This window comes from Camarhynchus parvulus, chromosome 18 (assembly GCF_901933205.1).
Source record: "Camarhynchus parvulus chromosome 18, STF_HiC, whole genome shotgun sequence".
Classification (NCBI taxonomy): domain Eukaryota; kingdom Metazoa; phylum Chordata; class Aves; order Passeriformes; family Thraupidae; genus Camarhynchus; species Camarhynchus parvulus.
Genome location: NC_044588.1, coordinates 7,901,761 through 7,925,110, shown reverse-complemented (window position 1 = coordinate 7,925,110; position 23,350 = coordinate 7,901,761). Strand labels below are relative to the sequence as shown.

Genomic DNA, 23,350 nt, shown 5'->3' with positions numbered 1-23,350 from the left:
GTTAAATTAGCTTTTAAATTTGGTTGCAACAGCAGAATTGCAGGCACTTTTTACATTTGAACAGTCTCAAGACCTGGTTTGGGTCCCTCACATTACAGCAATTTATCTGTCAAGAAAAGGACCACACATTTATTGTGTCAGTCTCTAAACATGTTGTACCAGCAGATTCATCTGCATGGTTTCTTTAAATTGTTATTCCTGGAATTATATATATTCTCCTATTTACTAATGTTGGTCGATCACAAACATCTTCAGGACCTCTCATAATTCTGGCTTTGTCAAACTGTGTGCTCCATAAATGTCAGCCTGTCTTGGGAGCTGGAAGGTTAGACAGCATGCCAAGCACAACCTGGCGCATTTGTTCCTTTGGTTTTCTCAGGAATTCTTTGCTCTTTGTGGATGGCAGAGTGTTTGTTTTTTGGCAAGACTCGGGCTACACACCACACCTGTTCCAGCACTAAATAGCTTTGATCCTGTGACAGTTACCCAGCAGCTTTTCCAGTGGATGCTCATGAAGAGATAATTTAGATAATTTTCCCAGTACCAGTGGCCAGGGAAGCAAGGCTTCCCTACGAGGTGCCCAAACCCCTGACAGATCAGCTGCTGTATCTGCAACTGTCTGATACTTTGGTGACAGATGGACCTTTTGGTCTGAACTAGTACAGCTATTCTCACATTTCACACCCAACCCCCTTTCCCTGGGCCTTCAGGCACATATGTATTTGTTCCTGGTACCATCACCTTTTAGACCTTTTATCACTCCATCTTAACAGGTTGTTGTGCTGCTTTTGCTACAGCACACCACATAGACTGAAAGGGGAAGAGGGCCAACTATCTTCTTGTTGTCCCCCATCAATTCAAAAAGCTTCAGAAAATGTAATTTTTTTGTGGATTTAGCCTCCATGTAGGAGCCTTCCATCACATCTAATGCAAAGTTTCTTGGCCTTTAAGATCATAATCTGCATTAGCAATTCTGTAAGTTTGGATTTCATCCTTGACTGTTCATGCAGGTCTCTGAAAACCACAAAAACACTCTATGATGAGCATTATTAGTGCTCATTCATGGGATAAAGCCTGTTCCCTGGGATTTAAATTATGTGTTTGCAAAGTTGTAGGGCACTGGTTTTGGAGAAAAGGAGAAGAGACACCATTCCCAAGGTGCATAAGTCACTGAGATTTATTGCCATGATAACCCCACAGTTTAATTTGGTGGTGCCCTGTTTTATTGAAAGCTTTTTGGTCTTCAGTCCAAGTGGACAAAAAGCAAGACTTCCTCCACAGCTCCTCTCAGGTCTCTGATTACTTTTAGGCTCAAATGATCAGTGTTGCCAGAAAAACTGCATATAAACAGAGAGATGTACACCTTCAAACAAACTTTTGTTTCAGCATTTAATAGAAACAAATGTATTGAGGTTTGAAAATATGTACTTTGATTTTTGGAGCCTGTCTTTAAGTGATAATCTTTTCTAATGAAAGTACAAAGATTAATTTGTGTAAAGGGAACAGAAAGATGATAGCCCAAACTTGTCAAAAGTGTACGATATTTCATGCTGATTTCTGCACCACTGAACATGGGTTTGACACTGCACCAAGGCCAAATTGAATTAATGACAATCTTTGAGGGATTATTTTCTAAAAATATATTTGCAAGCTATTTTTTTTTCACAGCTGTCGCTTACCCCCAGCCTAGAACACTGGAACATGGGCACTGAAGATATCTTTCAGCTAACTACTGAACACTGCAAAATAGCCAATGATATATACTGTATATTTTAGAAGAAAAGGGGATGTCTAACCTAAATTTATTTTTTTTTCTTCCCCCAGCATAAACCAGTGGCATGATCACATCTTCAGGCTGTTTCAGCAGTTGCAAAGTTGGCAGCAATCCCTATTTTGTGCACGTTACTGACAAGAACTGTTTATTACCCTGTGGATTGCAGGGCAATTTCACTTTAAATGACAGATCTTCTTCTTCCTTATTGCCTTTTGGAGGCAACCAAACTGAAAAAAATTAATTATCAGGCTATTATTTGTACCTTACCATTCTGAAGACAACAAAACACTTTTTATTTTTTTTAATCCAAGCCATTCTGGTAGCAAAAACAGAAGTAGAGACAGAAGCAATTGAAATAATGCAAATTGTTTGCTCCCACTTACAACTGATTTCATATCTGTACTGTTTCCTTGCACAAGAGCAAATCATATTGCATATTTGGGATTTTATCTAGTAGCAGTGGAAAAAAATGTGTTGAGATAGAAATGGCTTGAGTTCCATGCTAGAATTTTTCAGCTATTTAAATGATGAGGATTGTACATCCTGCCAGTTGCCAAATAGACAACACAAATAGTCAGTTACAGGTGGCCAAGAGCAGAGGGTACTTACCCAAGGTTTCCCAAAAAAAAACATGGAGATGTAACATCTGGGCTGTTGGCTGTAGTGTGTGAGCTCTTACTAAAGCTGCCTTGCTTTTGGAGGTCTGGAAATTGTCTAGAAAAATTCTGATTTTTGAAAAGTGTTTCAGGGAATGGTGGCCCACTAGACCTAGTGCCAATACTAGGCAAAAGTAGAAGCTAATAATGATTGGAATTTGGGGACACGGTGATAAATAAAGATATTGAGCACAACACTATTTGTAAAGGGAAGAAGCATTCCACAAACCTAGTGGGGAATCAAAAAATATGTGTATAGGTGGGAGAAGCAGATGGTGCTGTCTTAATGAATATCTGTGAGGCATGTGAGAAGTATAGCTGAGTCTGTGTCTGTGATGTTATTTAAGATAATTTTGAGAAGCGATCCTGGACAAGGACAGGCTGATAATCCTGCTGCAGAAATGTAAGTCTCCCTGGGGATGATGTCTGTGTGCCCAAAATGGCTTGATCTAAGGCAAATCCCTGGACCTTCCCAGGGGAAGATCAGTCCAGCAGCTCTATTTATGTATTTATTGCATTCGGGCCCTCCTGGGATGCTCTTTGTCCTTGATGAACATCACAGCCCTACTCAGTAATGTCCCGTAAACCCCTCTGCACAGAGCCTGCTAGCAGGTTATGAAACAGCCCCAGTAGGGATTACCAGGGCGTCAGGAGGGCCTTGCCTGCTGCTAAGGACTCCTCTGCTTTTTGTAAAATATATTCTGTGTCTGAGACATCAACACTGTGCTTTGTTTGAGCTGTCTGGCAGTAAATGCAGTGTGGAGGAGTGGACTTCTGTCACAGCAAGGCTGCTTCTCCCTGCTGCCTTCTGAGTGCCCACATCAGCCTCACCTTTCCCTGCAGTCCTGCCAGCAGCCAGGTGCAGAGCTGGGTCACTGGGCTTACATAAATATGTGTATTTGTATTTGTATGTATATATACACATATATATCTGTATGAAATCATTAACTGCCTTCCCAGTCACATCTACAGGCTGGGAGAGGGATGAATCAACAGCAGCCCTGAGGAGAAGCACTTGGGAGTATTGGTTGACAAGAAGACCAACATGGCCATGGGTACTGGAGCCCAGAAACCCCCTCTGTGCTGAGCTGAGCCCCCAGGGTGGGCATCAGGGATGGGAGGGGGATTCTGCCCCTTTGCCTGCTCAGATCAGACCTGTCCCAGCCCTGGGGCCCAGCACAGGGAGGAGCTGGAGCTGCTGGAGAGAGCCCAGAGGAGGTCATGGAGCTGCCCCTCTGCTCTGGAGCAAGGCTGGGAGAGCTGGGGCTCATCACCTGGAGAAGGGAATGCTCCATGGAGACCTGAGAATTCCTTCCAGGGGCTGAAGGGGCTCCAGGAGAGCGGGAGAGGGACTGGGGACAAGGGATGGAGGGACAGGACACAGGGAATGGCTTCCCACTGAAAGAGAGTAGGTTTAGAGGGGATATTAGGAAGCACCTGTGAGAGTGATGAGGCCCTGGCACAGGTTGCCCAAAGAAGCTGTGGCTGTCCCATCCCTGGAAGTGTTCAAGGCCAGGTTGGATGAGTCTGGAGCAGCCTGGTGTAGTGGGAGGTGTCCCTGATGGTACAACCCATGCCAGATGATGAGAGTAACCCAGGCTCTTGTTAATAGATCACTTGGGGTGCATTAGCATGAAACAACACTGAACGATCAATGTGTTTTTCAAGAGGTGACCATGGATTTCTCTGATGTTTGCTGATATCCACAAAGGATGAAAATCCACATTTTGAGTGAGGCCACATTGGGCAAAGTTATCAGGATTACACTGGAGACTTGATAGGAGATGTCTGCCTGACAAGTTTAGAAAATTCAGGGCAGTTTTGGAAACAGAATATAGACAGTGACCAACTGACTACATGAGGTTGCTGGCTACGCTGCTCTGGGAATGTTGGTTTGCACATCACTTTCATGAACAAAAGTTGAAAGTAGATGTCATTTTAGGTTTAAATGTCCTCTAAATTATGTTCCAAAGTAGCTTGAAGGATTGAAGAAATTTAACTTGAAGATCTTGCAAAGAAGGCACAAGAATTAAAAGAATAATCAAAGATTAAGTAGGAGTAGGAAGTAAGGTGTAATAAGTTCTTGTTGTTTGGCCAGAACATTTGAGATAATATCTATTTTATTCCTAAAGCAACAGTTATAAGGGATAATTACATTCTGTTCCAGAGAAAAAAATTATTTCCTCAGCTAAGGAAGTATTAGATGAAATTTCCTGGTGAGAACAAAGCATGATGTCTGATTGGACCACTTTAAAAGTGGTTGAAACACCTTGAAATACCTGAAGCAAGATTTTTAATTGAATAAATACATTTAAAATAAGCAAGGAAAAATGTAAACCTTAGAAGAATTCAGGATAATGATGAAAATGCAACACTCAATTTCTCATTATTTACATGGCATAATCTCTACAATTTTTATTATGTAGGCATTACTCATCTACAGATTAATGAAGAACAAAGCAGTAACTACAAATAAAAGTGATAGAACGTCACATTTTGTGCAGTTCTCTCACTTTACAGCACTGGAGGCATTTACTCTTCACTTTCTGCCTTCTTGCTGATCTCCCTGCTCTTGGCTCGGAGCTTGTTGACCTGTGACTCTGCAATGTCAGCCCGCTCCTCGGCCTCCTCCAGCTCGTGCTGGATCTTGCGGAACTTGGACAGGTTGACATTGGACAGCTCCTCCTGGAGATAGGAGGAAGCATAAAACAGGTGTTAAAACAATTCCACTGTAAAACTGCTAGGTGAAAATATGAAATAAAGAAACCTACTACACAATGTTAGGCTAGGTTCAAACAGAGCTACACAGGGAAAAACACTAACACAGAATCCCACTTCCACCTGGAAAAAGACTGACTGAACGCAATGATACTCACAGCCTCCTCAGCTTGTCTCTTGTAAGCTTTCACCTTAGTTTGCAGTTTGTCCACCAGATCCTGCAGCCTGAGAACATTTTTCCTGTCTTCCTCAGACTAAAGAGAATGACAAGACAGACAAGCATCTCTTTTACCCTCCTCTACATGAAATAAAGAGTAACATTTCTATTAGATTTTGCTGCCCAGGAAGACAGACATGATAAGCAATATATTGTTAAACTGACTAGAAAGATACTAACCTTCTGGTGGTTTCATCATTCTCCTTTTTGCATGTGAGACTCAGGACAGAGAGAAATCCCTCAGAGCTGCGTTTTGGGTTCCAGGAATAAGAGTGTATCAACACGAAGAAGATTCCTGCCTTACCTGGTAGGTGAGTTCCTTCACCCTGCGCTCGTACTTGCGCACACCCTTCACGGCTTCAGCGCTGCGCTTCTGCTCAGCATCAACCTCCCCTTCCAGCTCCCGCACCTGCAAGGACAAGCCCAGCCCTGCAGCTGCCCTGGCAATGTCTCTCCAAGGACAGACACGCTCACTCAGGCACAGCCCCAGCCCTACACACCCTGGCCTCCAGCTTCTGGATCTGCTTCTTCCCTCCCTTCAGTGCCAACTGCTCGGCCTCATCCAGACGGTGCTGCAGGTCCTTCACTGTCTGGTCCAGGTTCTTCTTCATCCTCTCCAGGTGGGCACTGGTGTCCTGCTCCTTCTTCAGCTCTTCTGCCATCATGGCTGCCTGATCAGAGCAAAAGGTCAAGGCCATTTTGGGGCTGGAGATATTTTGGGCAGAGTACATTTACCATCAGCAATGCCAGGAGCACCCAACTCACATCTGTGATGGCCTTCTTGGCCTTCTCCTCAGCATTGCGGGCTTCCTGGATGGTATCCTCCATTTCACTCTGGATCTGGGAAATGTCTGTTTCCAGCTTCTTCTTGGTGTTGATCAAGCTGGTGTTCTGTTGAGCAGCATCAGAGATTTGGTCTTGTAAGTTCATTATTTGAAATCAAGAACATTACAGGATTTTTAATATCAATCATTTAAGATATAATTATGTGGAAAAGCAATACCAGAGATTTTTCTAGTAAAATTTCTTCTCACTGGGGAAAAGACATTTTGGTTTTTTTCTTTCTCCATTTTTCATTAATTTGAAAAAGTGCACAGAAATATAAATCTGTGCCACATCTCATCCACCAGTGCTGGCAGAGGAAAGTAGCAAAACAGAGTAAGGGAAAAGTCACCAGTACACACATTTTTTTCAGCACAGATTTTTTTTAGTAACATGATAAATGCACCAGAAAAGAGATCTGTCTTCCTCCAAGTTGATCATCCAATGGTGACTGGAATAAAGCATAAAAGTGTTCACCAAATGACCTCACCTGGCTGTGGAGGAGCTGCACACGTTCACTGGCGTCCATTAATTCCTGCTCAGCCACTTTCCTCGACCGCTCCGTCTGCTCCAGGGCTGCCCGGAGCTCCTCAACTTCAGCCTGCAGCAGGTTTGCTCTGCGCTCCACCATGGCCACCTGCTCCTTCAGGTCCTCCTGAGACCTAAGAGCATCATCCAAGTGTATCTGGGTGTCCTATAGAGCCATTGAAAGAAATTATGAGCAGATTTAGAGCTCCTGTGGACTGAAAGTATTAACCAAGATATTTCTCTGTAGGCAATTTCTGTTCAGCAGACCTTGAGCACTCCCTGAGTGTTCCTCAGGTTCTTCTGTGCCTCTGCAGCCTGGCGGTTGGCATGGCTCAGCTGGATTTCTATTTCATTCAGGTCTCCCTCCATCTTCTTCTTCAGCCTCAGGGCTTCATTCCTGCTCCGGATCTCAGCATCCAGAGTGCTCTGCATGGACTCCACAACTCTCTGGTGGTTTCTCTTCATTTGTTCAATCTCCTCATCTTTCTCTGCTATCTTCCTGTCAATCTCAGCTTTCACCTGGTTGAGCTCAAGCTGCAGGCGCAGGATCTTCCCCTCCTCATGTTCCAGGGAGGCCTGGTCAGAAAAAAAAGAGAATACTTTTCATGTAACAAGTGTTAAACCTGAAGCTCGAGTAAAAAGAGTGCTATGTCTAGATAATGCCTCTATTTTTATAAGATCACTTCTCCACTTTTGTCTCGGAATGAGATAAGCAAGATAGAGATCCAAGACACGCAAGACAGCAGGAAATAATGCTGTGTACCTCAGCTTCCTCCAGAGCAGCCTGGATTTCAGATTTCTCCTGCTCAATCTGCTTCTTCACTTTCTCCAGCTCATGAATCGCTTTTCCTCCCTCCGCAATCTGCTCCGTGAGGTCGGAAATCTCCTCTGTGGGAACAAAGATCAATGGCATGGTCAGGCACAGAGCAGAATGGGAAGGGCCCTCTCCCACCAAGGTGACAGGCATCTCTGCAGACCTGCAGGCCCAGAGCCATGAACAATGGTGGTAATGGCTGAGAGTGAGAAAGGCCAGGGAGGAGCAGAGGGCCGGGGACTTACGCTGCAAGTTCTTGTTCTCCCGCTTCATTGTTTCCAGGTGGTCCAAGGACTCCTCATAGGCATTCTTCATCTTGAACAGCTCCGTGCTCAGAGAGCGCGACTCCTTCTGCGAGGCCTCCAGCTCAGCCTGTGTTTCCTCATACTTCTGCTTCCATTCTGCCAGGATCTGAAGAGAAACAGGGAGTCAGTAGGACTGTGGCCATCATGGGGCCATGCTCTGGCCAGGAGTGCTGGTGCTGGAGGCCCAAAGACCTTGTCAAAGTTCTTCTGCTTCTTATCCAGAGCAGCACAGGCAGCATTGGATCTCTCCACATCAATCATCAGGTCCTCCACTTCATTCTGCAGTCTCTGCTTTGTCTTTTCCAGGGAGGCACATTTGGCATTGACAGCCTCAACATGCTCCTCTGCATCCTGCAGGCGCTGGGCCAGTTTCTTCCTGGGAGGAGACAAGCACAGTGCCATGTTTGAGCTTGGATGGGCATCAGTTCTTTACTGTCATGAGTTTGTCACTTTGGAGGTTTTGCTCCAAATGCTTTGCGCAATGTTTTTTATTTTCCACGAGTGCATGCAGTCAACAAGATCTATCACTTCTGTAAGTTTTCATTTATGGAGGATTATGCCTGTCTTAGTCCTTCTAGCCCTAAAGCCTATGTCTTCCCTTCCAATCTCTGTTTTTCTCTCCCTCCCTCTCTCCCTTTTTTTTACAAAGACAGTCTATCCTTGCTTCCCTCCCATTCTTATCTTAACGTACTCTCAGAGATTCCAATTTCCCGTGACCAGTTTTAGTCTTCTCCAGTCATTTCCCACCCTGCTTCCCCACGTACTTGGCCTCCTCGAGCTCCTCCGTGCGCTGAATTGCGTCCGTCTCATATTTGGTTCTCCACTGGGCCACTTCACTGTTGGCCTTGGACAGGGCTCGCTGCAGCTCCCCCTTGGCCTCCTGCTCCTCCTCATATTGTTCCCGGAGCAAGTCACAGTCGTGGCGAGCGGATTGCAGGGCGTGGGCCAGGGCGTTCTTGGCCTGTGTGAAACAAAATACAGTGGGAAAATGAATGGAAATATCCTGTGAGATCTCCTGACAGAAATGCTGATGGGCACTGATTCTGCGGTGAGTATTGGCCAGCTACTGAATGAAAATGGGAGGTCTGGGAATCTGCAAAACAATTAACATATAGACTGTGGGGGAGGAGGAGCAAAACTAGTATGGCAAAGCTTGCACTGTATTACTTAAGTGGTTTTTGTCCTCCGTTTCATCTTGTTGATTCTCCAATTTCATTCAATATCTAAAGCTCCTCCTGGACATAAGGAGTCCAATGGACAACTCAGAATTCGAAGAGCCTTCTTACCTTTATCTCTTCCTCTAGATGCCTTTTGAGTTCCTCAATCTGTTGGGTGAAAGCCTGTTTTCCTCTTGACAGCTGAGAAATCAGAGCATCTTTCTCATCTACCTGGCGTGAAAATTCACCTGGGAGTGTTCAGATGAGTAAAAAAAACTTGTTATCACTTATGTAAAAGTATTAATCTTGATAATAAATGCCCATATACAAATATTTTGAATTAAACAAACTTTTACTTGTTTCCTGGATTCCTAATCACTGATACCCACATCTCTTAGAGGCTTGAAATGACACATCATGTAAAATCCCATCAGCCTTACTCTATGTTTGCATTAAGCCTTGAGTTTACAGAACGAGTACCACAGTGCCATCCAGAGGGATTATGGCCCATGGGAGTCTGAGGAGGTTTAACAGGGCCAAGCCATCCAGGCAAGGTCTCATGTGCTGAGTAGGGGGAACCATCATTCTCCACTAACCCGTTGGCAATGCTTCTCCTAATGCAGCTCAGGATTCTCTCAGGGTTCTGTTGGCCAGCTTCATCACAAAACACATTTTTGGCTAAGGTTCAACTTAGTTCATGTCCAGTCCTCCAAGACTCCAGGTGTGTTTTACTTTTTGTTTTTGAAGAACACAGATAATATACAGTATTCTCTTAAAAACACGAATGTCTTACCGGATTCTGTTTGTAGCCGAGCTCTTTGAGCACTAATGTCATTAATTATGCGCTGCTGTTCCTCCTCCTTTGTCTTAATCTCACTGAGTTGATCTTCTAGGGAACGACACATCTTCTCCAGATTTGCCTATTTACATGAGGAACGGAAGGAAAGACGTTTAGTGGTTCAACTCATAATATGTGAGCATATGAAGTCTTAAAAAGGAAGCAAGAATGATTCAGAAGGCAAAATTTCTCAGTTAACTGATATATATTTCTATGAAGTTTGTGTTCCCAGTTCCAACACCTGTATATTAACTGCCCATTGTGGAGTGGATGAAATGATATGATTAAATTATTTAAATAATACAGAAATGTTTAAACACACAGTGAAGTTGCAAAGTGCAATAGTTTGTAGTAAAATATGACTAATTAAAATGTCTGTGTTGAAATATAAATATCTGATTATGTCTAAATCAATGAGAAGAAATATTTATGTACCTTGGCTTTGGAGACAGACTCCATGTTGCTGGCCAAGTCATCAATCTCCATCTTCAGCTCACTCTTCTCCTTCTCCAGCTTCTGCTTCACGCGTTGCAGGTTGTCGATCTGCTCGCCCAGCTCAGCTGTGCTGTCCGCGTGCTTCTTGCGCAGGGCGGCAGCCGTGGCTTCGTGCTGCAGCGTGGCCTCTTCCAGGTCACGACGCATCTTCTGGAACTCTACCTCACGCTTCTTGTTCATATCAATCTGAGCTGCTGTGGCCCCTCCTGCTTCTTCCAGGCGCTCGCTGATCTCCTCCAGCTCCCTGGACAGGTCAGCGCGATGCTTCTCTGCTTTAGCGCGAGAGGTTCGCTCTGCCTCAATTTCCTCCTCCAGCTCCTCAATGCGGGCCTGCAGAACAGCAGGGAGCCTTCACAGCCGTGCCCTCCTCCTGCCTGAGCTGAGCCTGAGCAAGGCAGGGCAAGGAACAGAGACTTGCCTGCAGCTCCTTGATCTTCTTCTGAAATTGCATGCCCAAGGCTTGTTCATCCTCGATCTTGCCCTGGATCTGGCTGATTTCAAAGTCTTTCCTTTGGGCCAAGTGAACCGTGTTAGAGCTCAAAGAAAAGAGACAAGTGCTGCAGCCCAGCACTCAGGTGCCCCAGAGCCACACTTACTTCTTCAGTTTCTCATCCAGCTGCTGCTTATCATTCTCCAAATCCATGATGCTGTCCTGGGCCAGCTTCAGGTCTCCTTCCAGTTTCCTCTTTGCTCTCTCCAGGTCCATGCGCAGTTTCTTCTCTTGCTCCAGGGACCCTTCCAGCTGAACACAACAAGACCATCAGGGCTCTGCCAGCCACGTTGGATTCCATACCTGTCCTGTTCCTGCTCTATGTCTATGTGCTTACATCATCTACTTGCTGTTCCAGCTTGGTCTTGGATTTGGTCAGAGTATTGACTTTGTCTTCCTCTGCCTGCAGGTCATCCAGGGTCTGCTGATGGGCCTCTTGGAGGGCTTTCTTCTCTTTTGTCAGCTTGGCAATGGTCTCATCCAGAGCTGCCATCTCCTCAGTCAGGTTTTTCACCTTTGAGAAGAAAGGAGCAAGCACAGACATAAAATGGTGCTTAACATTTTATATCAAGACAAGTCTTTTCCAGAGTGCAAGTGACAGGTTCTACCTCATACCTTGTTTTCAGTGGCATGTTTTTCCTTCTCCACCTTGGCCAGTGTTAGCTCAAGGTCATCAATATCTTTCTTCAGCTCTGAACATTCATCCTCCAGCTTCCTCTTCTTGGCTGTCAGCTCAGCATTCATCTCTTCTTCTTCTTCTGCTCTCTCTGTCAGCTCCTTAATTTTGGCTTCCAGCTGGATTTTGGTTTTGATGAGCTGGTCGCACCTTTCCTCTGCATCAGCCAAACCATCAGCTTCCTACATTATTCATTTAAATAAAACAGGTTTCAACCTGGGGCTAGTGTCTCTGATGTACTTTTAGGCTGTAGACATCTAAATGCTATCAGATTAATCCAAATACTTGCTTGTAATTACAGTTTTAAGGACATTATTGTTGCTACATTCTTATTTCCAGGGAAGAAGGGAAGCAGTCAACTTTGATCACCATTTTTCTTGAAGAGACAGGGACCATAAATACCTGATAAATACCTGACACCATCATCTCTTCCCATTCCATCTGAATTCACTTGGGATTCTCCAAACAAAATGTGTTAATTGGACCTCCAGTCAACCTTAATTGGTCAGTTGATAACATATCAAAATTGTAAAGTATATAAAGCTCTATAAAGATTAGGGTAGGAATTCTATGTGGTTTTTCTTCCCATTTTATAAATTATGCTTATGTTTTTAAAATATTTGTTATTTTGGGATAATATGTCTTTACTGAGACATTTGGGATGATTTCATATAGGACATCAAAAGTCAAGAAATTTTAGCAATACTCACAGCCTGCACTTGGAGCTGCAAGTCATTTTTCTCCTGCACCAGGGCCACCATTTTCTCTTCCAGCTCCTTCCGCTTTGCCTCAGACTTTGCAAGTTCTTCCTTGGTTTTCTCAAACTCTTCCTTCATGTTGGCCATCTCCTTCTCAGACTCTGCACTCTTCAGCAAGGGCTTGATCTTGAAGAACAGCTTCATCCATGGCCAGTGTTTGACATTCATGAATGAACGAACGTTGTACTGGATGCAGAAGATGGATTCCCTGAAAGGTAATAACAAAATATATTTTGGTACATATTTAAAATCTATAAAACATATTTAACAGTATATATTAATATGTATAACAGGAAGTTTGAGACATAATACTTTTTAATTGTATAGATATATAATCTATGTATAGTATATATGTATCATATATAGTTCTGTATATCTCTATGTGTAAAATATTTATCATGTATTATTCAATATACATTTTTAATAATATTTATATCACATTTTATATATGATATATATTTTTTTTCACTGAAAACCTTCTAGTCTTATGTAGAATATCAACCTGTATAGACAGTTTTGGAGTCCAGATGTTTGGCTCATTTTTACGGCCAATGAAAAGGAACATTCTGTAAGTTGACTCAGTCACTTTTATGAAATTTGTCAAAGGGAAGAAGATGCTTCTCTTATGATAGAAATATGTCTTTCTCTCATTTTATTTAGCAGTGACCTAAAAGAATTAGCTTAGACTCTATATTGAGTGTCTCGATATACATATAATATAGCCATTTAAAAACTTTAGCAACAAAGTATTAAAAAAATTGTTTCGCTAAGTTGGAATTTTATGCTACTTCATCTGTTTTCAGGATATACTTTCATATTGACAAACTGAATTAATGAGAAATAAATGAGATTTTTTGTGAAGCAGCTTATTTTCAGTTTTGTTCATGCCATTAGTATCTGATAAGCATTGGTATCAAGCCAAGTAAATATCTACCTCCTCTCCATCATTTTCTTGAACTCCACCCTCATCAGGTAACCCCTACACATGGCCTGGGTGCGGGTGATGAGCTCTGCCAGCTTCTCATCCCTCATCTCCTCCAGGAGCCCCAGCAGCCCAGCTTTGAAGAACACCTTGAGAGAGGCAATGTTGCAGCACATCACTGTCAGGTAGAGAGAGCAAAGCCCAGGCAGGCAGTGAATGGGGATGTTTGTACCTTGGTGTGTCCAAATTTGTACTGGGTGTGGTCCACATCGATTGACCCAAGGAGCTTCTCAGAAGCCTTCTTGCTATCGATGAACTGTCCCTCAGGGATGGCACTGGCATTAAGCACCTTGTATCTGTGGAATCAGAGGAAGATAAGGAATAAATAATAGCCCTTTGAAAATGTCTTTTTTTTTTTTTTCTCAATAGCTATAGAAAGAACCTGGATGACCCACTTGGACAAATTATTTGAATACCTAACTTCCACAGTACCTAAAACATTTAGGAAAATCAAATGATTCAACATTTGTGGATATGGTGGAATGTGATGAAATATAATCTGACCTCTGTTTGAAATCAGCATAGAGGATTCTGCTGGGGAACCCTTTTCTGCAGATCCTGATGCCTTCCAGCACGCCGTTACAGCGCAGCTGGTGCAGCACCAGCTCGTGCTCCATGGCACCTAATAAATCACAGAATGAAATTGTATATCATTTTACTGCACAGACAAGATCAGATATATCACACCTCTGAAGTTTAACAACTTACCAGGTGTTTTTGTTTCATTAGGAATAAGGCACCGCACAAAATGGGGATGTGTGCTTCTCAAATTGCTCATCAGCTTGTTTAAATTTTCCTTAGGAGCAAGAACAAAGCCTCAGGTTTAAAAGAGTCATTTACACAATCTCAATACTAGGTGGAACTAAAAACACTGCAATAAAACCATGCTAAGGTTGTTTTTTTTTTCAGAACTCTTGGGCAGTTCTGAAAGAATACTTCCCAAGATTCAGTAAGAATTCCTCTTTACTAGAAGTGAATGATTTTATCTTTTCTAAACACAAAGATCTATTAGCTCAATCTAAAGCATTTCTGAATGGAATTTTTTGTTTTTCTTTTTATGAAAAGAATGTGGTAAGTTTAGAATGATTATTCTACAGTACCCGGAAGAGAGCTGAGACAGTCTGGAAAGAAGAACCCTTCTTCTTGGCGCCCTTCTTGCCACCACCACCACTGCTCTCTAAAAAGTAATAATTTTTTTATAAAGAAGTAAACAACAAAAGCACACAGAATCTGAAAAACCTGATATGTTCATCTTTAAAACTCTAGCAAAAATAATAATATGATCAAAATTTGCAAACTCAGACTGTGGTTAAAGTTACAAAAATATTGAATTTTTCAGATTACTGTGGAAGGAAATCTAATGACTTCAGGCTGAAATTTAGAAAATGCAGTTGGGAAACAAAACATAACATTTTACTTCAAGAGATATTTGAAGCACTAAACTAATAGCTAGTAATTACACCAAATACAGTGTTATGTATCCTTACATCTAAGGATATGCATAAATTTAACATCATGTTGATACATTTGATTATATTCACTGAATTATTTGAGAATGGCCTGTATTGCAGAAATCTGATTTCTCAGCTAGACTGGGTTAATGCTCTAGTACAGCTGTCTCATTCTAAAACCTACAGATCTATTAAGGTTTCTAGGGAGTAATAATACTCTTTAGTAGATTAGATTATGAGGTTTTGGGTTTTCAATTTTAGAAATGTAAATATCATTGCAAAATATTATTACAACATTTAAATTTCATTTTCTGTAAATTATAGTAGAACTGATTTCAAAGAAATTACCTGCTTCTGCCCCACCAGCAGACGCAAAGAGCAATGCCAGAGTCTTCAGGGATGACTTTTGATACAGCCCAACAACAGTTTCATTCAGAGGGTCCTTATTCTTCTCCAGCCACCCAGTGATGTTGTAGTCCACGGTGCCAGCATAGTGCACCAGGGAGAAGTGGGCCTCAGCCTTGCCCTTTCCAGGCTTGGGCTTCTGGAAATTGTTGGACTTGCCCAGGTGCTGGTCATAGAGCTTGTTCTTGAAAGAGGTGTCAGTTGCCTTGGGGAACATGCACTCCTCTTCCAGGATGGAGAAAATGCCCATGGGCTGGGAGAAATCACAAGGAAAGAGGGAGGACAAGGTGAAAAGGCAGAAAGACTCAGAGATGAAATATCTTCCTGAGTGGGACAATATTGCTGCTTTCAGGGATTGTTCTGCTCAGCAAATCATAAAATATTACAAACTGATGTATCTGTAGTATCACATTTACCATTTCAAGCTGCATTTAAAAATATATATAAAATTAATGCATTTCTGAAAATACCTGACATTGTGAATTACAGAAATACCTTCTCAATGAGCTCAATGCAGGCAGCCAGGTCCATGCCAAAGTCAATGAACTCCCATTCAATGCCCTCCTTCTTGTACTCCTCCTGCTCCAGCACGAACATGTGGTGGTTGAAGAACTGTTGCAGTTTCTCATTGGTGAAGTTGATGCACAGCTGCTCCAGGCTGTTGAACTGCAGAAGGCAAAGATTTACTTACTTGTGAATTTCAGTTCCAATTTCAGTTCACTTCTGTCTTCCAATAGGCTTTATTCTTATCCCACTAAGGTCTCCATGACTGGAATCTTGAATTTCTAGTGCTGGAACTGGACAGGTGACTGGCATATTCCATCCTCTAATATATCTATCCTCTTAGGCCCTGGCACTGTCTCAACATATTTCTGAGCTCTGAATAGATCTGCAGAGCTTAGGTGAAATCCAGATTTTCATTTGAATTTGTGTACATTACCTCTCTGTTCCCAGCATTCAAAGGAAATCTGGCTTCAGCAATAACAAAACGTGCCTTTAAAAACACATACTTTAACTTCCTCAAAGCCTCTCTCTGCTATTATTTATCAGTTGTTCAGGGCAGTTTTCAATGCAATTTTCACTTCTGCATGCAACAACAAACCTCTGCAAATAAATACAGCCCTGTGGGATACTACATGCAATGAGAACCAGAAGGATACTGTTCCTAGAGAAAAAGCAGGATTATCCAATAAATAGAAATAACCCATAACTGAAATAAAGCACACCCCAACCCCCAAATTACTCTGATTTCCTAATGCCTCTTCCAATAATGCTTTATGGAGATTGTCCTCTTACATCAAAGATCTCAAAGCCAGCAATGTCCAGGACACCAATGAAGTACTGCCTGGGCTGCTTCGTGTCCAGCTGTTGGTTGATGCGAACAACCATCCACAGGAACATCTTCTCAAACACAGATTTAGCCAGGGCACCCACTGAGTTGTATACCTAAGAAAAGGTTAAAGGAAAGCTACCATCTGCAGCAGAAGAGGATTTCATTTTTTTTAATTCAAGCAATTCTATTTTTCTATTTTCATTTGTCTCTTACCTGCTGCACAGTTTGGCCCTTGGTCACGTATTCATTCCCCACCTTGACTCGTGGGTAGCAGAGAGCCTTGAGCAGGTCTGCTGAGTTCAGACCCATCAGGTAGGCAGCCTTATCAGCAACTAAGGAAATAAGCATAGAGCAGGATCAGATATTATCTCTCCAGTGAAACGGTCTTACAGTAATTCAGATTTCTACAGAAGTCTCATATACATTACCATGTCCTTTAAAATATTGTAGTTTTTCTTGACTTGCTAATTTTTTCTCATTTAATCTATATGATTAATAAAGGTAAATATTATTCCAGTATTTTACAATGAACATGCAAGAGACTAGACAGAAAAAAGGACCAAGGGCCATGAAAATGGCTGATCAAACAGTCACAATTTCTTAATAAACAGAATAGGAAAGTGGTTGGTATTCAAATACAGTGCACTGAAAATTGTAGTCAGTGAAACTCTCCGGTCATTGGAGAGAGAGAGGTAGATCAGTGAGGTATAATGCCAAAAGTATGAATAGGATATCCTGCACAACTTTCATAGTCAGATTATATTGTCCCTAAGGATAAATATCAAACACATTAAGTCTTTCCCAGCTCCCATTTTATCTGCAGCTAGGTTAACAAACACAAGCACCACAGCACAGCATATACTCTGTCATCACTTTCCAATTTGCTGCCTGTCTTGTCCCACAATGAAGCTGATAGCAAACACCAGTACTATTTACAGAGTTCTTCAATGTGAGAAGGCCAAACCTCATTATGTAAGATTTATACACAGATGCTAATTTTGAGCTGCTTTTATGTGTTATTTCCAACAAGACATTTAAGGCACATTCATAACAAGAAAGATGAAACAAGAAGAAAATTTCAGTTTTGTAGATATATATGTATGTATATGCACACTGTGGTTGTATATAGGCTACTCTGCTATAATTATATAATTATTCATTAGTACTTGAGAGCTGTTCCTGGATCTGTGTCAAGTCTGGGAAGCTTCCATTCAAGACAGCAGTAAAGTTTGCTTTACTTTTGCCTGACTCCGACTCTGACAGAAGACAGACTCATGCTTTGGGAGTCACTAGACTTAATTTTTCCTTTGTTCAAAATAATCTACAGGTTCCACTGAGTTGTGTTCCTCCAGAGAAGTTCTCTGGCTATTATACAGTACTGGCACTGGGGAAGTGCACAGGCTGAGGCAATCATTCTGACCCTCACATGCTGCCTTCAAATCAGTGAGTGTTCACTATCTCCCGTGCTCTGGGATGGGTTATGCTGATACCTTCGGTGCCATCAGGCTCTGCCTGCTCCTCTCGTTGCTTCTGCTTGAACTTCAGGTTCCCATAGTGCATGACAGCCCCTGTCAGTTTGTAGATGGCTGTTTTCTCATCAGCACTGAAGCCCAGGATGTCAATGGCACTCTGACAAAAGAGTTGTTAAGGTGAGTACCCCAGCTGTTAAAGGCCAGAGAAATGAAACTTCACGCGAGAAAACTTCTGCTACTTACGTCGGTGGCCATCAGCTCTTCCTGGTCGTTAATGCTGGGAACTGTGATCTCACCTTGACTCACATACAGGTAGTCATAGGGGTTGGTGGTGATCAATAACATCTCTGAAAAGAAGAACAAAACCCAGCCAGGTCAAATGCAATTGCACAGAAAGGAATTTAAAGTTGTTCCATTACCTTTTCATGGAGGAATTAGTGATCTTTCCTACCAATTAGCTCTGGCTTCTTGTTGGACATGATCTGATAAAAGATGTGGTAGCTCCTTTCCGCCTTGAGCTGGAAAGTGACTCTGGACTTCTCCAGCAGATCTGGCAAGGCAGGTAGCACAGAGTCAAGCACAAGAAGTGGGGAAGGCTGGAGGGAAGGGGGATCAGGCCAGAAGGGTGTCTTACATGTTCTCAATATCAGCAGAAGCCAGTTTGCCTGTGGCACCAAAATGGATTCTGATGAATTTACCCTGAAAGCAGCAGGAAAGTCAATTGAGATTTATTTTACCAATCTGGACAGCAACAATATTTCAATTGGTGTTGACAGTTGTGCCGAGTAACAACTCACAAAGCGTGAGGAGTTGTCGTTCCTCACGGTCTTGGCATTTCCAAAGGCCTCCAGCAGTGGGTTGGCACTGATGATTTGATCCTCAAGTGTCCCCTGAAATAGAAGTCTTCTTGTCATGATCTAGTTCATGAGGAATTTGGGTAGTTGCAGGTTTCTAGCCCTGGGACCTCACCTGCATTTTGCCTGATGTTTGTTCTTCCTTTTTCTTGTCTCCACTGGCTGCAATTGTTGCAAAGTACTGGATGACACGCTTGGTGTTCACAGTCTTCCCGGCCCCGGATTCTCCGCTGCCAAAGCCAAGAGAGAAGCAGAGGGTGCGTGGTCAGGCAGGAGGGGCCCTGGCACTGGGCAGCCCCTCAGGGACCCGCGCAGGGGGGGTACCTACGTGATCAGGATGGACTGGTTCTCACGATCTGTGAACAAGGCAGAAACAAGTAGATTTTGTAAATGAGGAACTCAAAAATACTGAAAATAATATAAGTCATGACAAGAAAAACACCTGCATTTTTTCTTGTTCCTCATGTCGTTTTTTCCATTTCAATTCCTTGCAAATAACTGCAAACTTTCTTGAAACATATTCACAAATGTTCCTCACATGTTTCCACTGATTTGTACAGACAAAACATTCTGTATTCTATAATGCTTTATACAGTAGAAACCAACACATATGCTGCTCTTTCAGTCTATAGTCTTTTCCTTCTCTTGCATACAGTAATTTGTTTTAATTTTACTATACAGATGCTTTTAAATGTGTCAGATCCAAGAAAGCTTTGACAAAGGAAGCCTCGTGGGTAACACTTTGGAACTCAACAGCACAGAGAAAGAAAGGAATGAAAAAGGCTGAAGCAAAACTAGCCACAAACATAATCCTATTTCATTTTTCATGAGAGGGTTTTGTCAAGACAAAGTAGAACAGTTGGACTCTGAGACTAGAAAGAGCCACTCACCAGTCAGCATGAACTGATAGGCATTGTCAGAGATGGAGAAGATGTGTGGAGGGGCCTCCTGGCGCTTCTTGCCTCGGTAGGCCAACACCACCTCGGGGTTGTACACCGGCAGCCACTTGTAGGGGTTGACAGTGACGCAGAAGAGACCCGAGTAGGTCTGCAAGGAAGGCACACAGCACGTTGGCTTCCCCTGAGGCTGGCCCAGCAGCTCCTGAGGCTGCCCAGAGGAAGCTGCTGCTGCCACTTACGTAGATCATCCAGGCTGCGTAACGCTCTTTGAGGTTGTACAGCACAGCGGGTTCATGCAGGTGGGTCATCATGGCCATGTCCTCGATTTTGTCATACTTGGGAGGGTTCATGGAGAAGATTTGATCTTCTTTCACGGTCAGGGTCTGTCAGGGTCAGGAAGGTACATGCATGTCAGTTAAGAGCCAAAGTGAGAACGAGCTGCTTTTCATAAATTTTGTATTTTACGCACCTCTCCCCCTTCAGTCTTGACAGTGACTTTTCCTGGTTCCCTGCTTGTGATTGTGCTCTTCACATAGGACTCCTTTGCATGTACCACAAAGACAGATGTCTTGGCATCAAAAGGTTTGTTCTGGGCCTCAATTCTCTCCTTCTCTGACTTTCGGAGGTAAGGAGCCGCCTCGCCAAAGATGGCCATCTCAGCGTCCTTAAATATTTTTTTTTTTTACAAAAAAAAATATAACAAATTTTTGTTTATTTATAATTTTTTTTAAATTAGTGTGGTTGAAAAAAAACACATTTAATTTTTTTTTTTTTTTTTTTTTTTTTTAAAAATAATTTTCTTTTTCTTTTTCTTTTTTTTTATTTTTTTTTTCTTTTATTTTTTTTTTTTATTATTTTTTTTTTTTTTTTTTATTTTTTTTTTTATTTTTTCCTTTTTGTTTATAAATATTAATGTTTTTTTTCTTTTTTTTGTTTGTGCGAAGAGAATGGGGGGGGGTGGGTGGAGTAGAAGAGGGGGGGGTGTTGGATAAAGCCCCTCTGCTCTGGAAATAGGCTGGGAGAGCTGGGTTGGTTCAGTCTGGTGAAGACTCCAAGGAGACCTTCCAGCCACCTTTCATCACCTAAAGGAGTTCCAAGAGACTTGAAGGGGAACTTTAGACACGGGCTTGGAGCAACAGAACAAAGGGGAATGGCTCACAACTGAAATAGGATGAGTTTAGATTAGATATTAGGAAGAATAATCTTTACAACAAAAAAAAATTACTTTGCCTTCTTAGCCAAAGACAAACTTCATTACACAAATTGTTGTTATCAAGTCAAGTGAATGGGTGCAATTTCCTGACTGGTTTTGTCTCCAACATGTTTTTCCACTTGATTAATATTTTTTAACTCAAATGAGACCATTCCACAAAATAGTCACAGAAGGTTGAAAATTTTTGCCCGATTTTCACCAGCAATTTTAACACTGCTTTTATTATCTCACATTTTCTTACAAGATTCCTAACAGGAATAATGTCAACTATTCCTAGGAGGAATAAATTGCTATATTATATATCTTAGTATATACTATGTCAGTATATATATTATCTTATTCTATATTACAGTATATTAGTTTATATTTGTATATAATACCTATATCTTACATTGTGTTATTTCATAGACACTGGATGCTTTTCTCACAATATATCCTTATGATACTGTCAAAAACTATAATATATATTTTTGGTTAGTATACAATAATATAAATATATATAATATGTCAGTAGTTTGACTTTTTCAAGTACTAAACAATTTTCTTTTGATTGTTTTGTTTGACATTTCCTGAAATTAATGCTATGCTAATTCTCCTTCACTGATTCAAAGCATGCTGCTTATATTACTTACAGGATTGCTTGTTGACATTTTATAATTTTGAGGGCTATATTCTAATCACAATATTTGACAAAATTAACATAAATTACTGTAGAAAGTAAACACGAAGAGTTTATTTTCCTCAGTGTAAATATTCAAAACTGAATTTAGATGCAGTTCCATCTCTCTTTTTCCAGTTATCCAAGTAGGTATCATCCTTTATTCAGTTCCTTATGATTACAAATATTTGCTTATATAATTTTGTCACAATTAGGCAATATTTTCAGAGGCAGAGACAAGCCTATAAGGAAGCTCAGACTGAAATGCTTGCTTTTAGCACTTTGATGTTTTGATACACAAAATTCTAACCACATTCCTCAATCTTCCATGTGAAAAAAATGACATATTATTTAAATATATATTTCTTTTCCTGTTGCTTCACAGTCAGCGCCAGTGACCCTTGGTTTGAAATAAATGCAGAAAAAACCTACCCGAAATAACTGGAAGGTACTTTCTGATGGTTTTTTGGGGTTTTTTCCCCCTCAGGACAGTTTCTCCAGGATCTGGTATCTACTGGAGATCTCTCGGGAGAGTGTAGGCAATGCTACAGTGATTAGTACTTTAAAGATCACACTCTTAAAGAATTTTGTGACAAAAATAACGTCAATCCAGACCAATTCTCATACTGTATTTTACAATGGACACAAATACAATGACAACCAGGATTTCCAGCATACCTGCATAGAAGCCCTGCCTCACAGCAGCTCTATCTGTCCCTAAAAAGTGAATAAATCAAGATCTTACCTTTTTTGAGTCAAAGCCTTGCAGATTGGAAGATGAACAGTATTAAGAAACAGAATAAGTAACTTTCTCCTTACTGCTGCACCCCAGACAACATTTGTAGACTGACAACAAATGGATGGTTGGAAAGCAGACTGAAAATCCCAGCTGACACTGGCAGACCCCCATTGAACGAATGTGAGCATCCGTAGGAATGCACTGGAACTTGTGGAATGCAGAGCCTGTTTCCCTTCATTCCCAACCTCCCTAGTCCCAAGCCCTGAAACTCTTACCTTAGCGATTTCTGAGAAAGGACAAGACACACAGATCCCAGGGGACTTTTATAGGATCTGATCTGCATATGTAGCCACCACCTCCTCTTTCTTAGGTCAAAACATTTCTGGCAATCTTAACTCCTAACAGAATTGCGATTCAGATTAGAAGTGAATGGATATAATTAGACATAACAGGTCTGTGAATCAATGTCCTATAAATAATTTGACAAGAAAGCATGAGAAGGGGGGGAAGTGGGAGGGTGTGCTAAAGGACATGAAAGGGGCTTCATTGGTTCTGTAATCTATCGGATGCTGACTCGCACAGAAAAAGTGAAGAGTAAGAGCCAGTGTGTCTTGTAGGAAACATGTAGGGATGGAGAGAAGTCACAGGCTCCTGCCTGCTGCAAGCACTCAAGTCCTCAGTGTGGAAAAGCAGGAGGGGTCCTACTGAGAGGCAGGGATACTGTTAGAGGAAGAAAATTCCAGTGAAGGAGAAAGCACCTGAAAAGGAACAGAAGTCGCAGAAGTGAGAATCAGATAAGAATGACCAAGGACTAGAATGGAGCAAAGCCAAAGTGAAGAGGGGAAAAATAAGTCTGAATGTAGTGATAAGGAAGGATATTTGAATAAAGAAGAGGAAGTCCCTGGAGGTGTTTAAGAAAAGACTGGATGTGGCACTCAGTGCCATCGTTTAGTTGATAAGGTGGTGTTCAGTCAGGCTGTATTCAATGATTTCAGAGGTCTTTTCCAACCTAGCTGATTCTGTGAAATAAATCAGAATGTGATTCCAGTGAGATAACAGCAAGTCACCATGGACAAAAGAAGCGATAAAAGAGCAG

At 41.8% G+C, this 23,350-nt stretch overlaps 1 protein-coding gene across 2 annotated transcripts; it reads right to left on the bottom strand.

The window, feature by feature from the left end:
- Positions 1-4,819: 4,819 nt before the first annotated feature.
- Positions 4,820-20,311, bottom strand: LOC115911169 (myosin-1B). 2 transcript variants are annotated; one of them, XM_030961936.1, is made up of 38 exons: positions 20,114-20,311; positions 19,884-20,027; positions 19,636-19,792; positions 19,074-19,101; positions 18,861-18,975; positions 18,689-18,781; positions 18,530-18,590; positions 18,343-18,444; positions 18,135-18,238; positions 17,910-18,048; positions 16,633-16,751; positions 16,383-16,532; positions 15,582-15,752; positions 15,030-15,339; positions 14,331-14,407; positions 13,939-14,026; positions 13,735-13,852; positions 13,403-13,526; positions 13,183-13,319; positions 12,201-12,456; positions 11,430-11,672; positions 11,152-11,328; positions 10,921-11,066; positions 10,743-10,833; positions 10,265-10,654; positions 9,785-9,911; positions 9,121-9,239; positions 8,599-8,795; positions 8,027-8,210; positions 7,775-7,940; positions 7,479-7,603; positions 6,983-7,291; positions 6,678-6,881; positions 6,131-6,256; positions 5,866-6,036; positions 5,670-5,774; positions 5,307-5,402; positions 4,820-5,115 (listed from the first exon to the last, which is right to left on the bottom strand). In XM_030961936.1, exons 1-38 carry the CDS (start codon positions 20,297-20,299, stop codon positions 4,963-4,965), a joined length of 5,808 nt encoding a protein of 1,935 aa, XP_030817796.1. In that variant the 5' UTR covers positions 20,300-20,311; the 3' UTR covers positions 4,820-4,962. The 2 variants fall into 2 exon arrangements, with proteins under 2 accessions (XP_030817796.1, XP_030817795.1); XM_030961935.1 differs by lacking the exons at positions 18,689-18,781; positions 18,861-18,975; positions 19,074-19,101; ... (1 more) ...; positions 19,884-20,027; positions 20,114-20,311 and having other exon boundaries at positions 18,343-18,441; positions 18,526-18,561.
- Positions 20,312-23,350: the final 3,039 nt, after the last annotated feature.

Coding starts and splice junctions, on each gene's coding strand:
- LOC115911169 (XM_030961936.1), bottom strand. CDS start 20,299: ATGGCCATCTTTGGCGAGGCGGCTCCTTACCTCCGAAAGTCAGAGAAG. Junction 14,408..15,029: donor TGCTGGTGGGGCAGAAGCAG/GTAATTTCTTTG, acceptor ATTACTTTTTAG/AGAGCAGTGGTGGTGGTGGC. Junction 11,329..11,429: donor AACATGCCACTGAAAACAAG/GTATGAGGTAGA, acceptor TTCTTCTCAAAG/GTGAAAAACCTGACTGAGGA.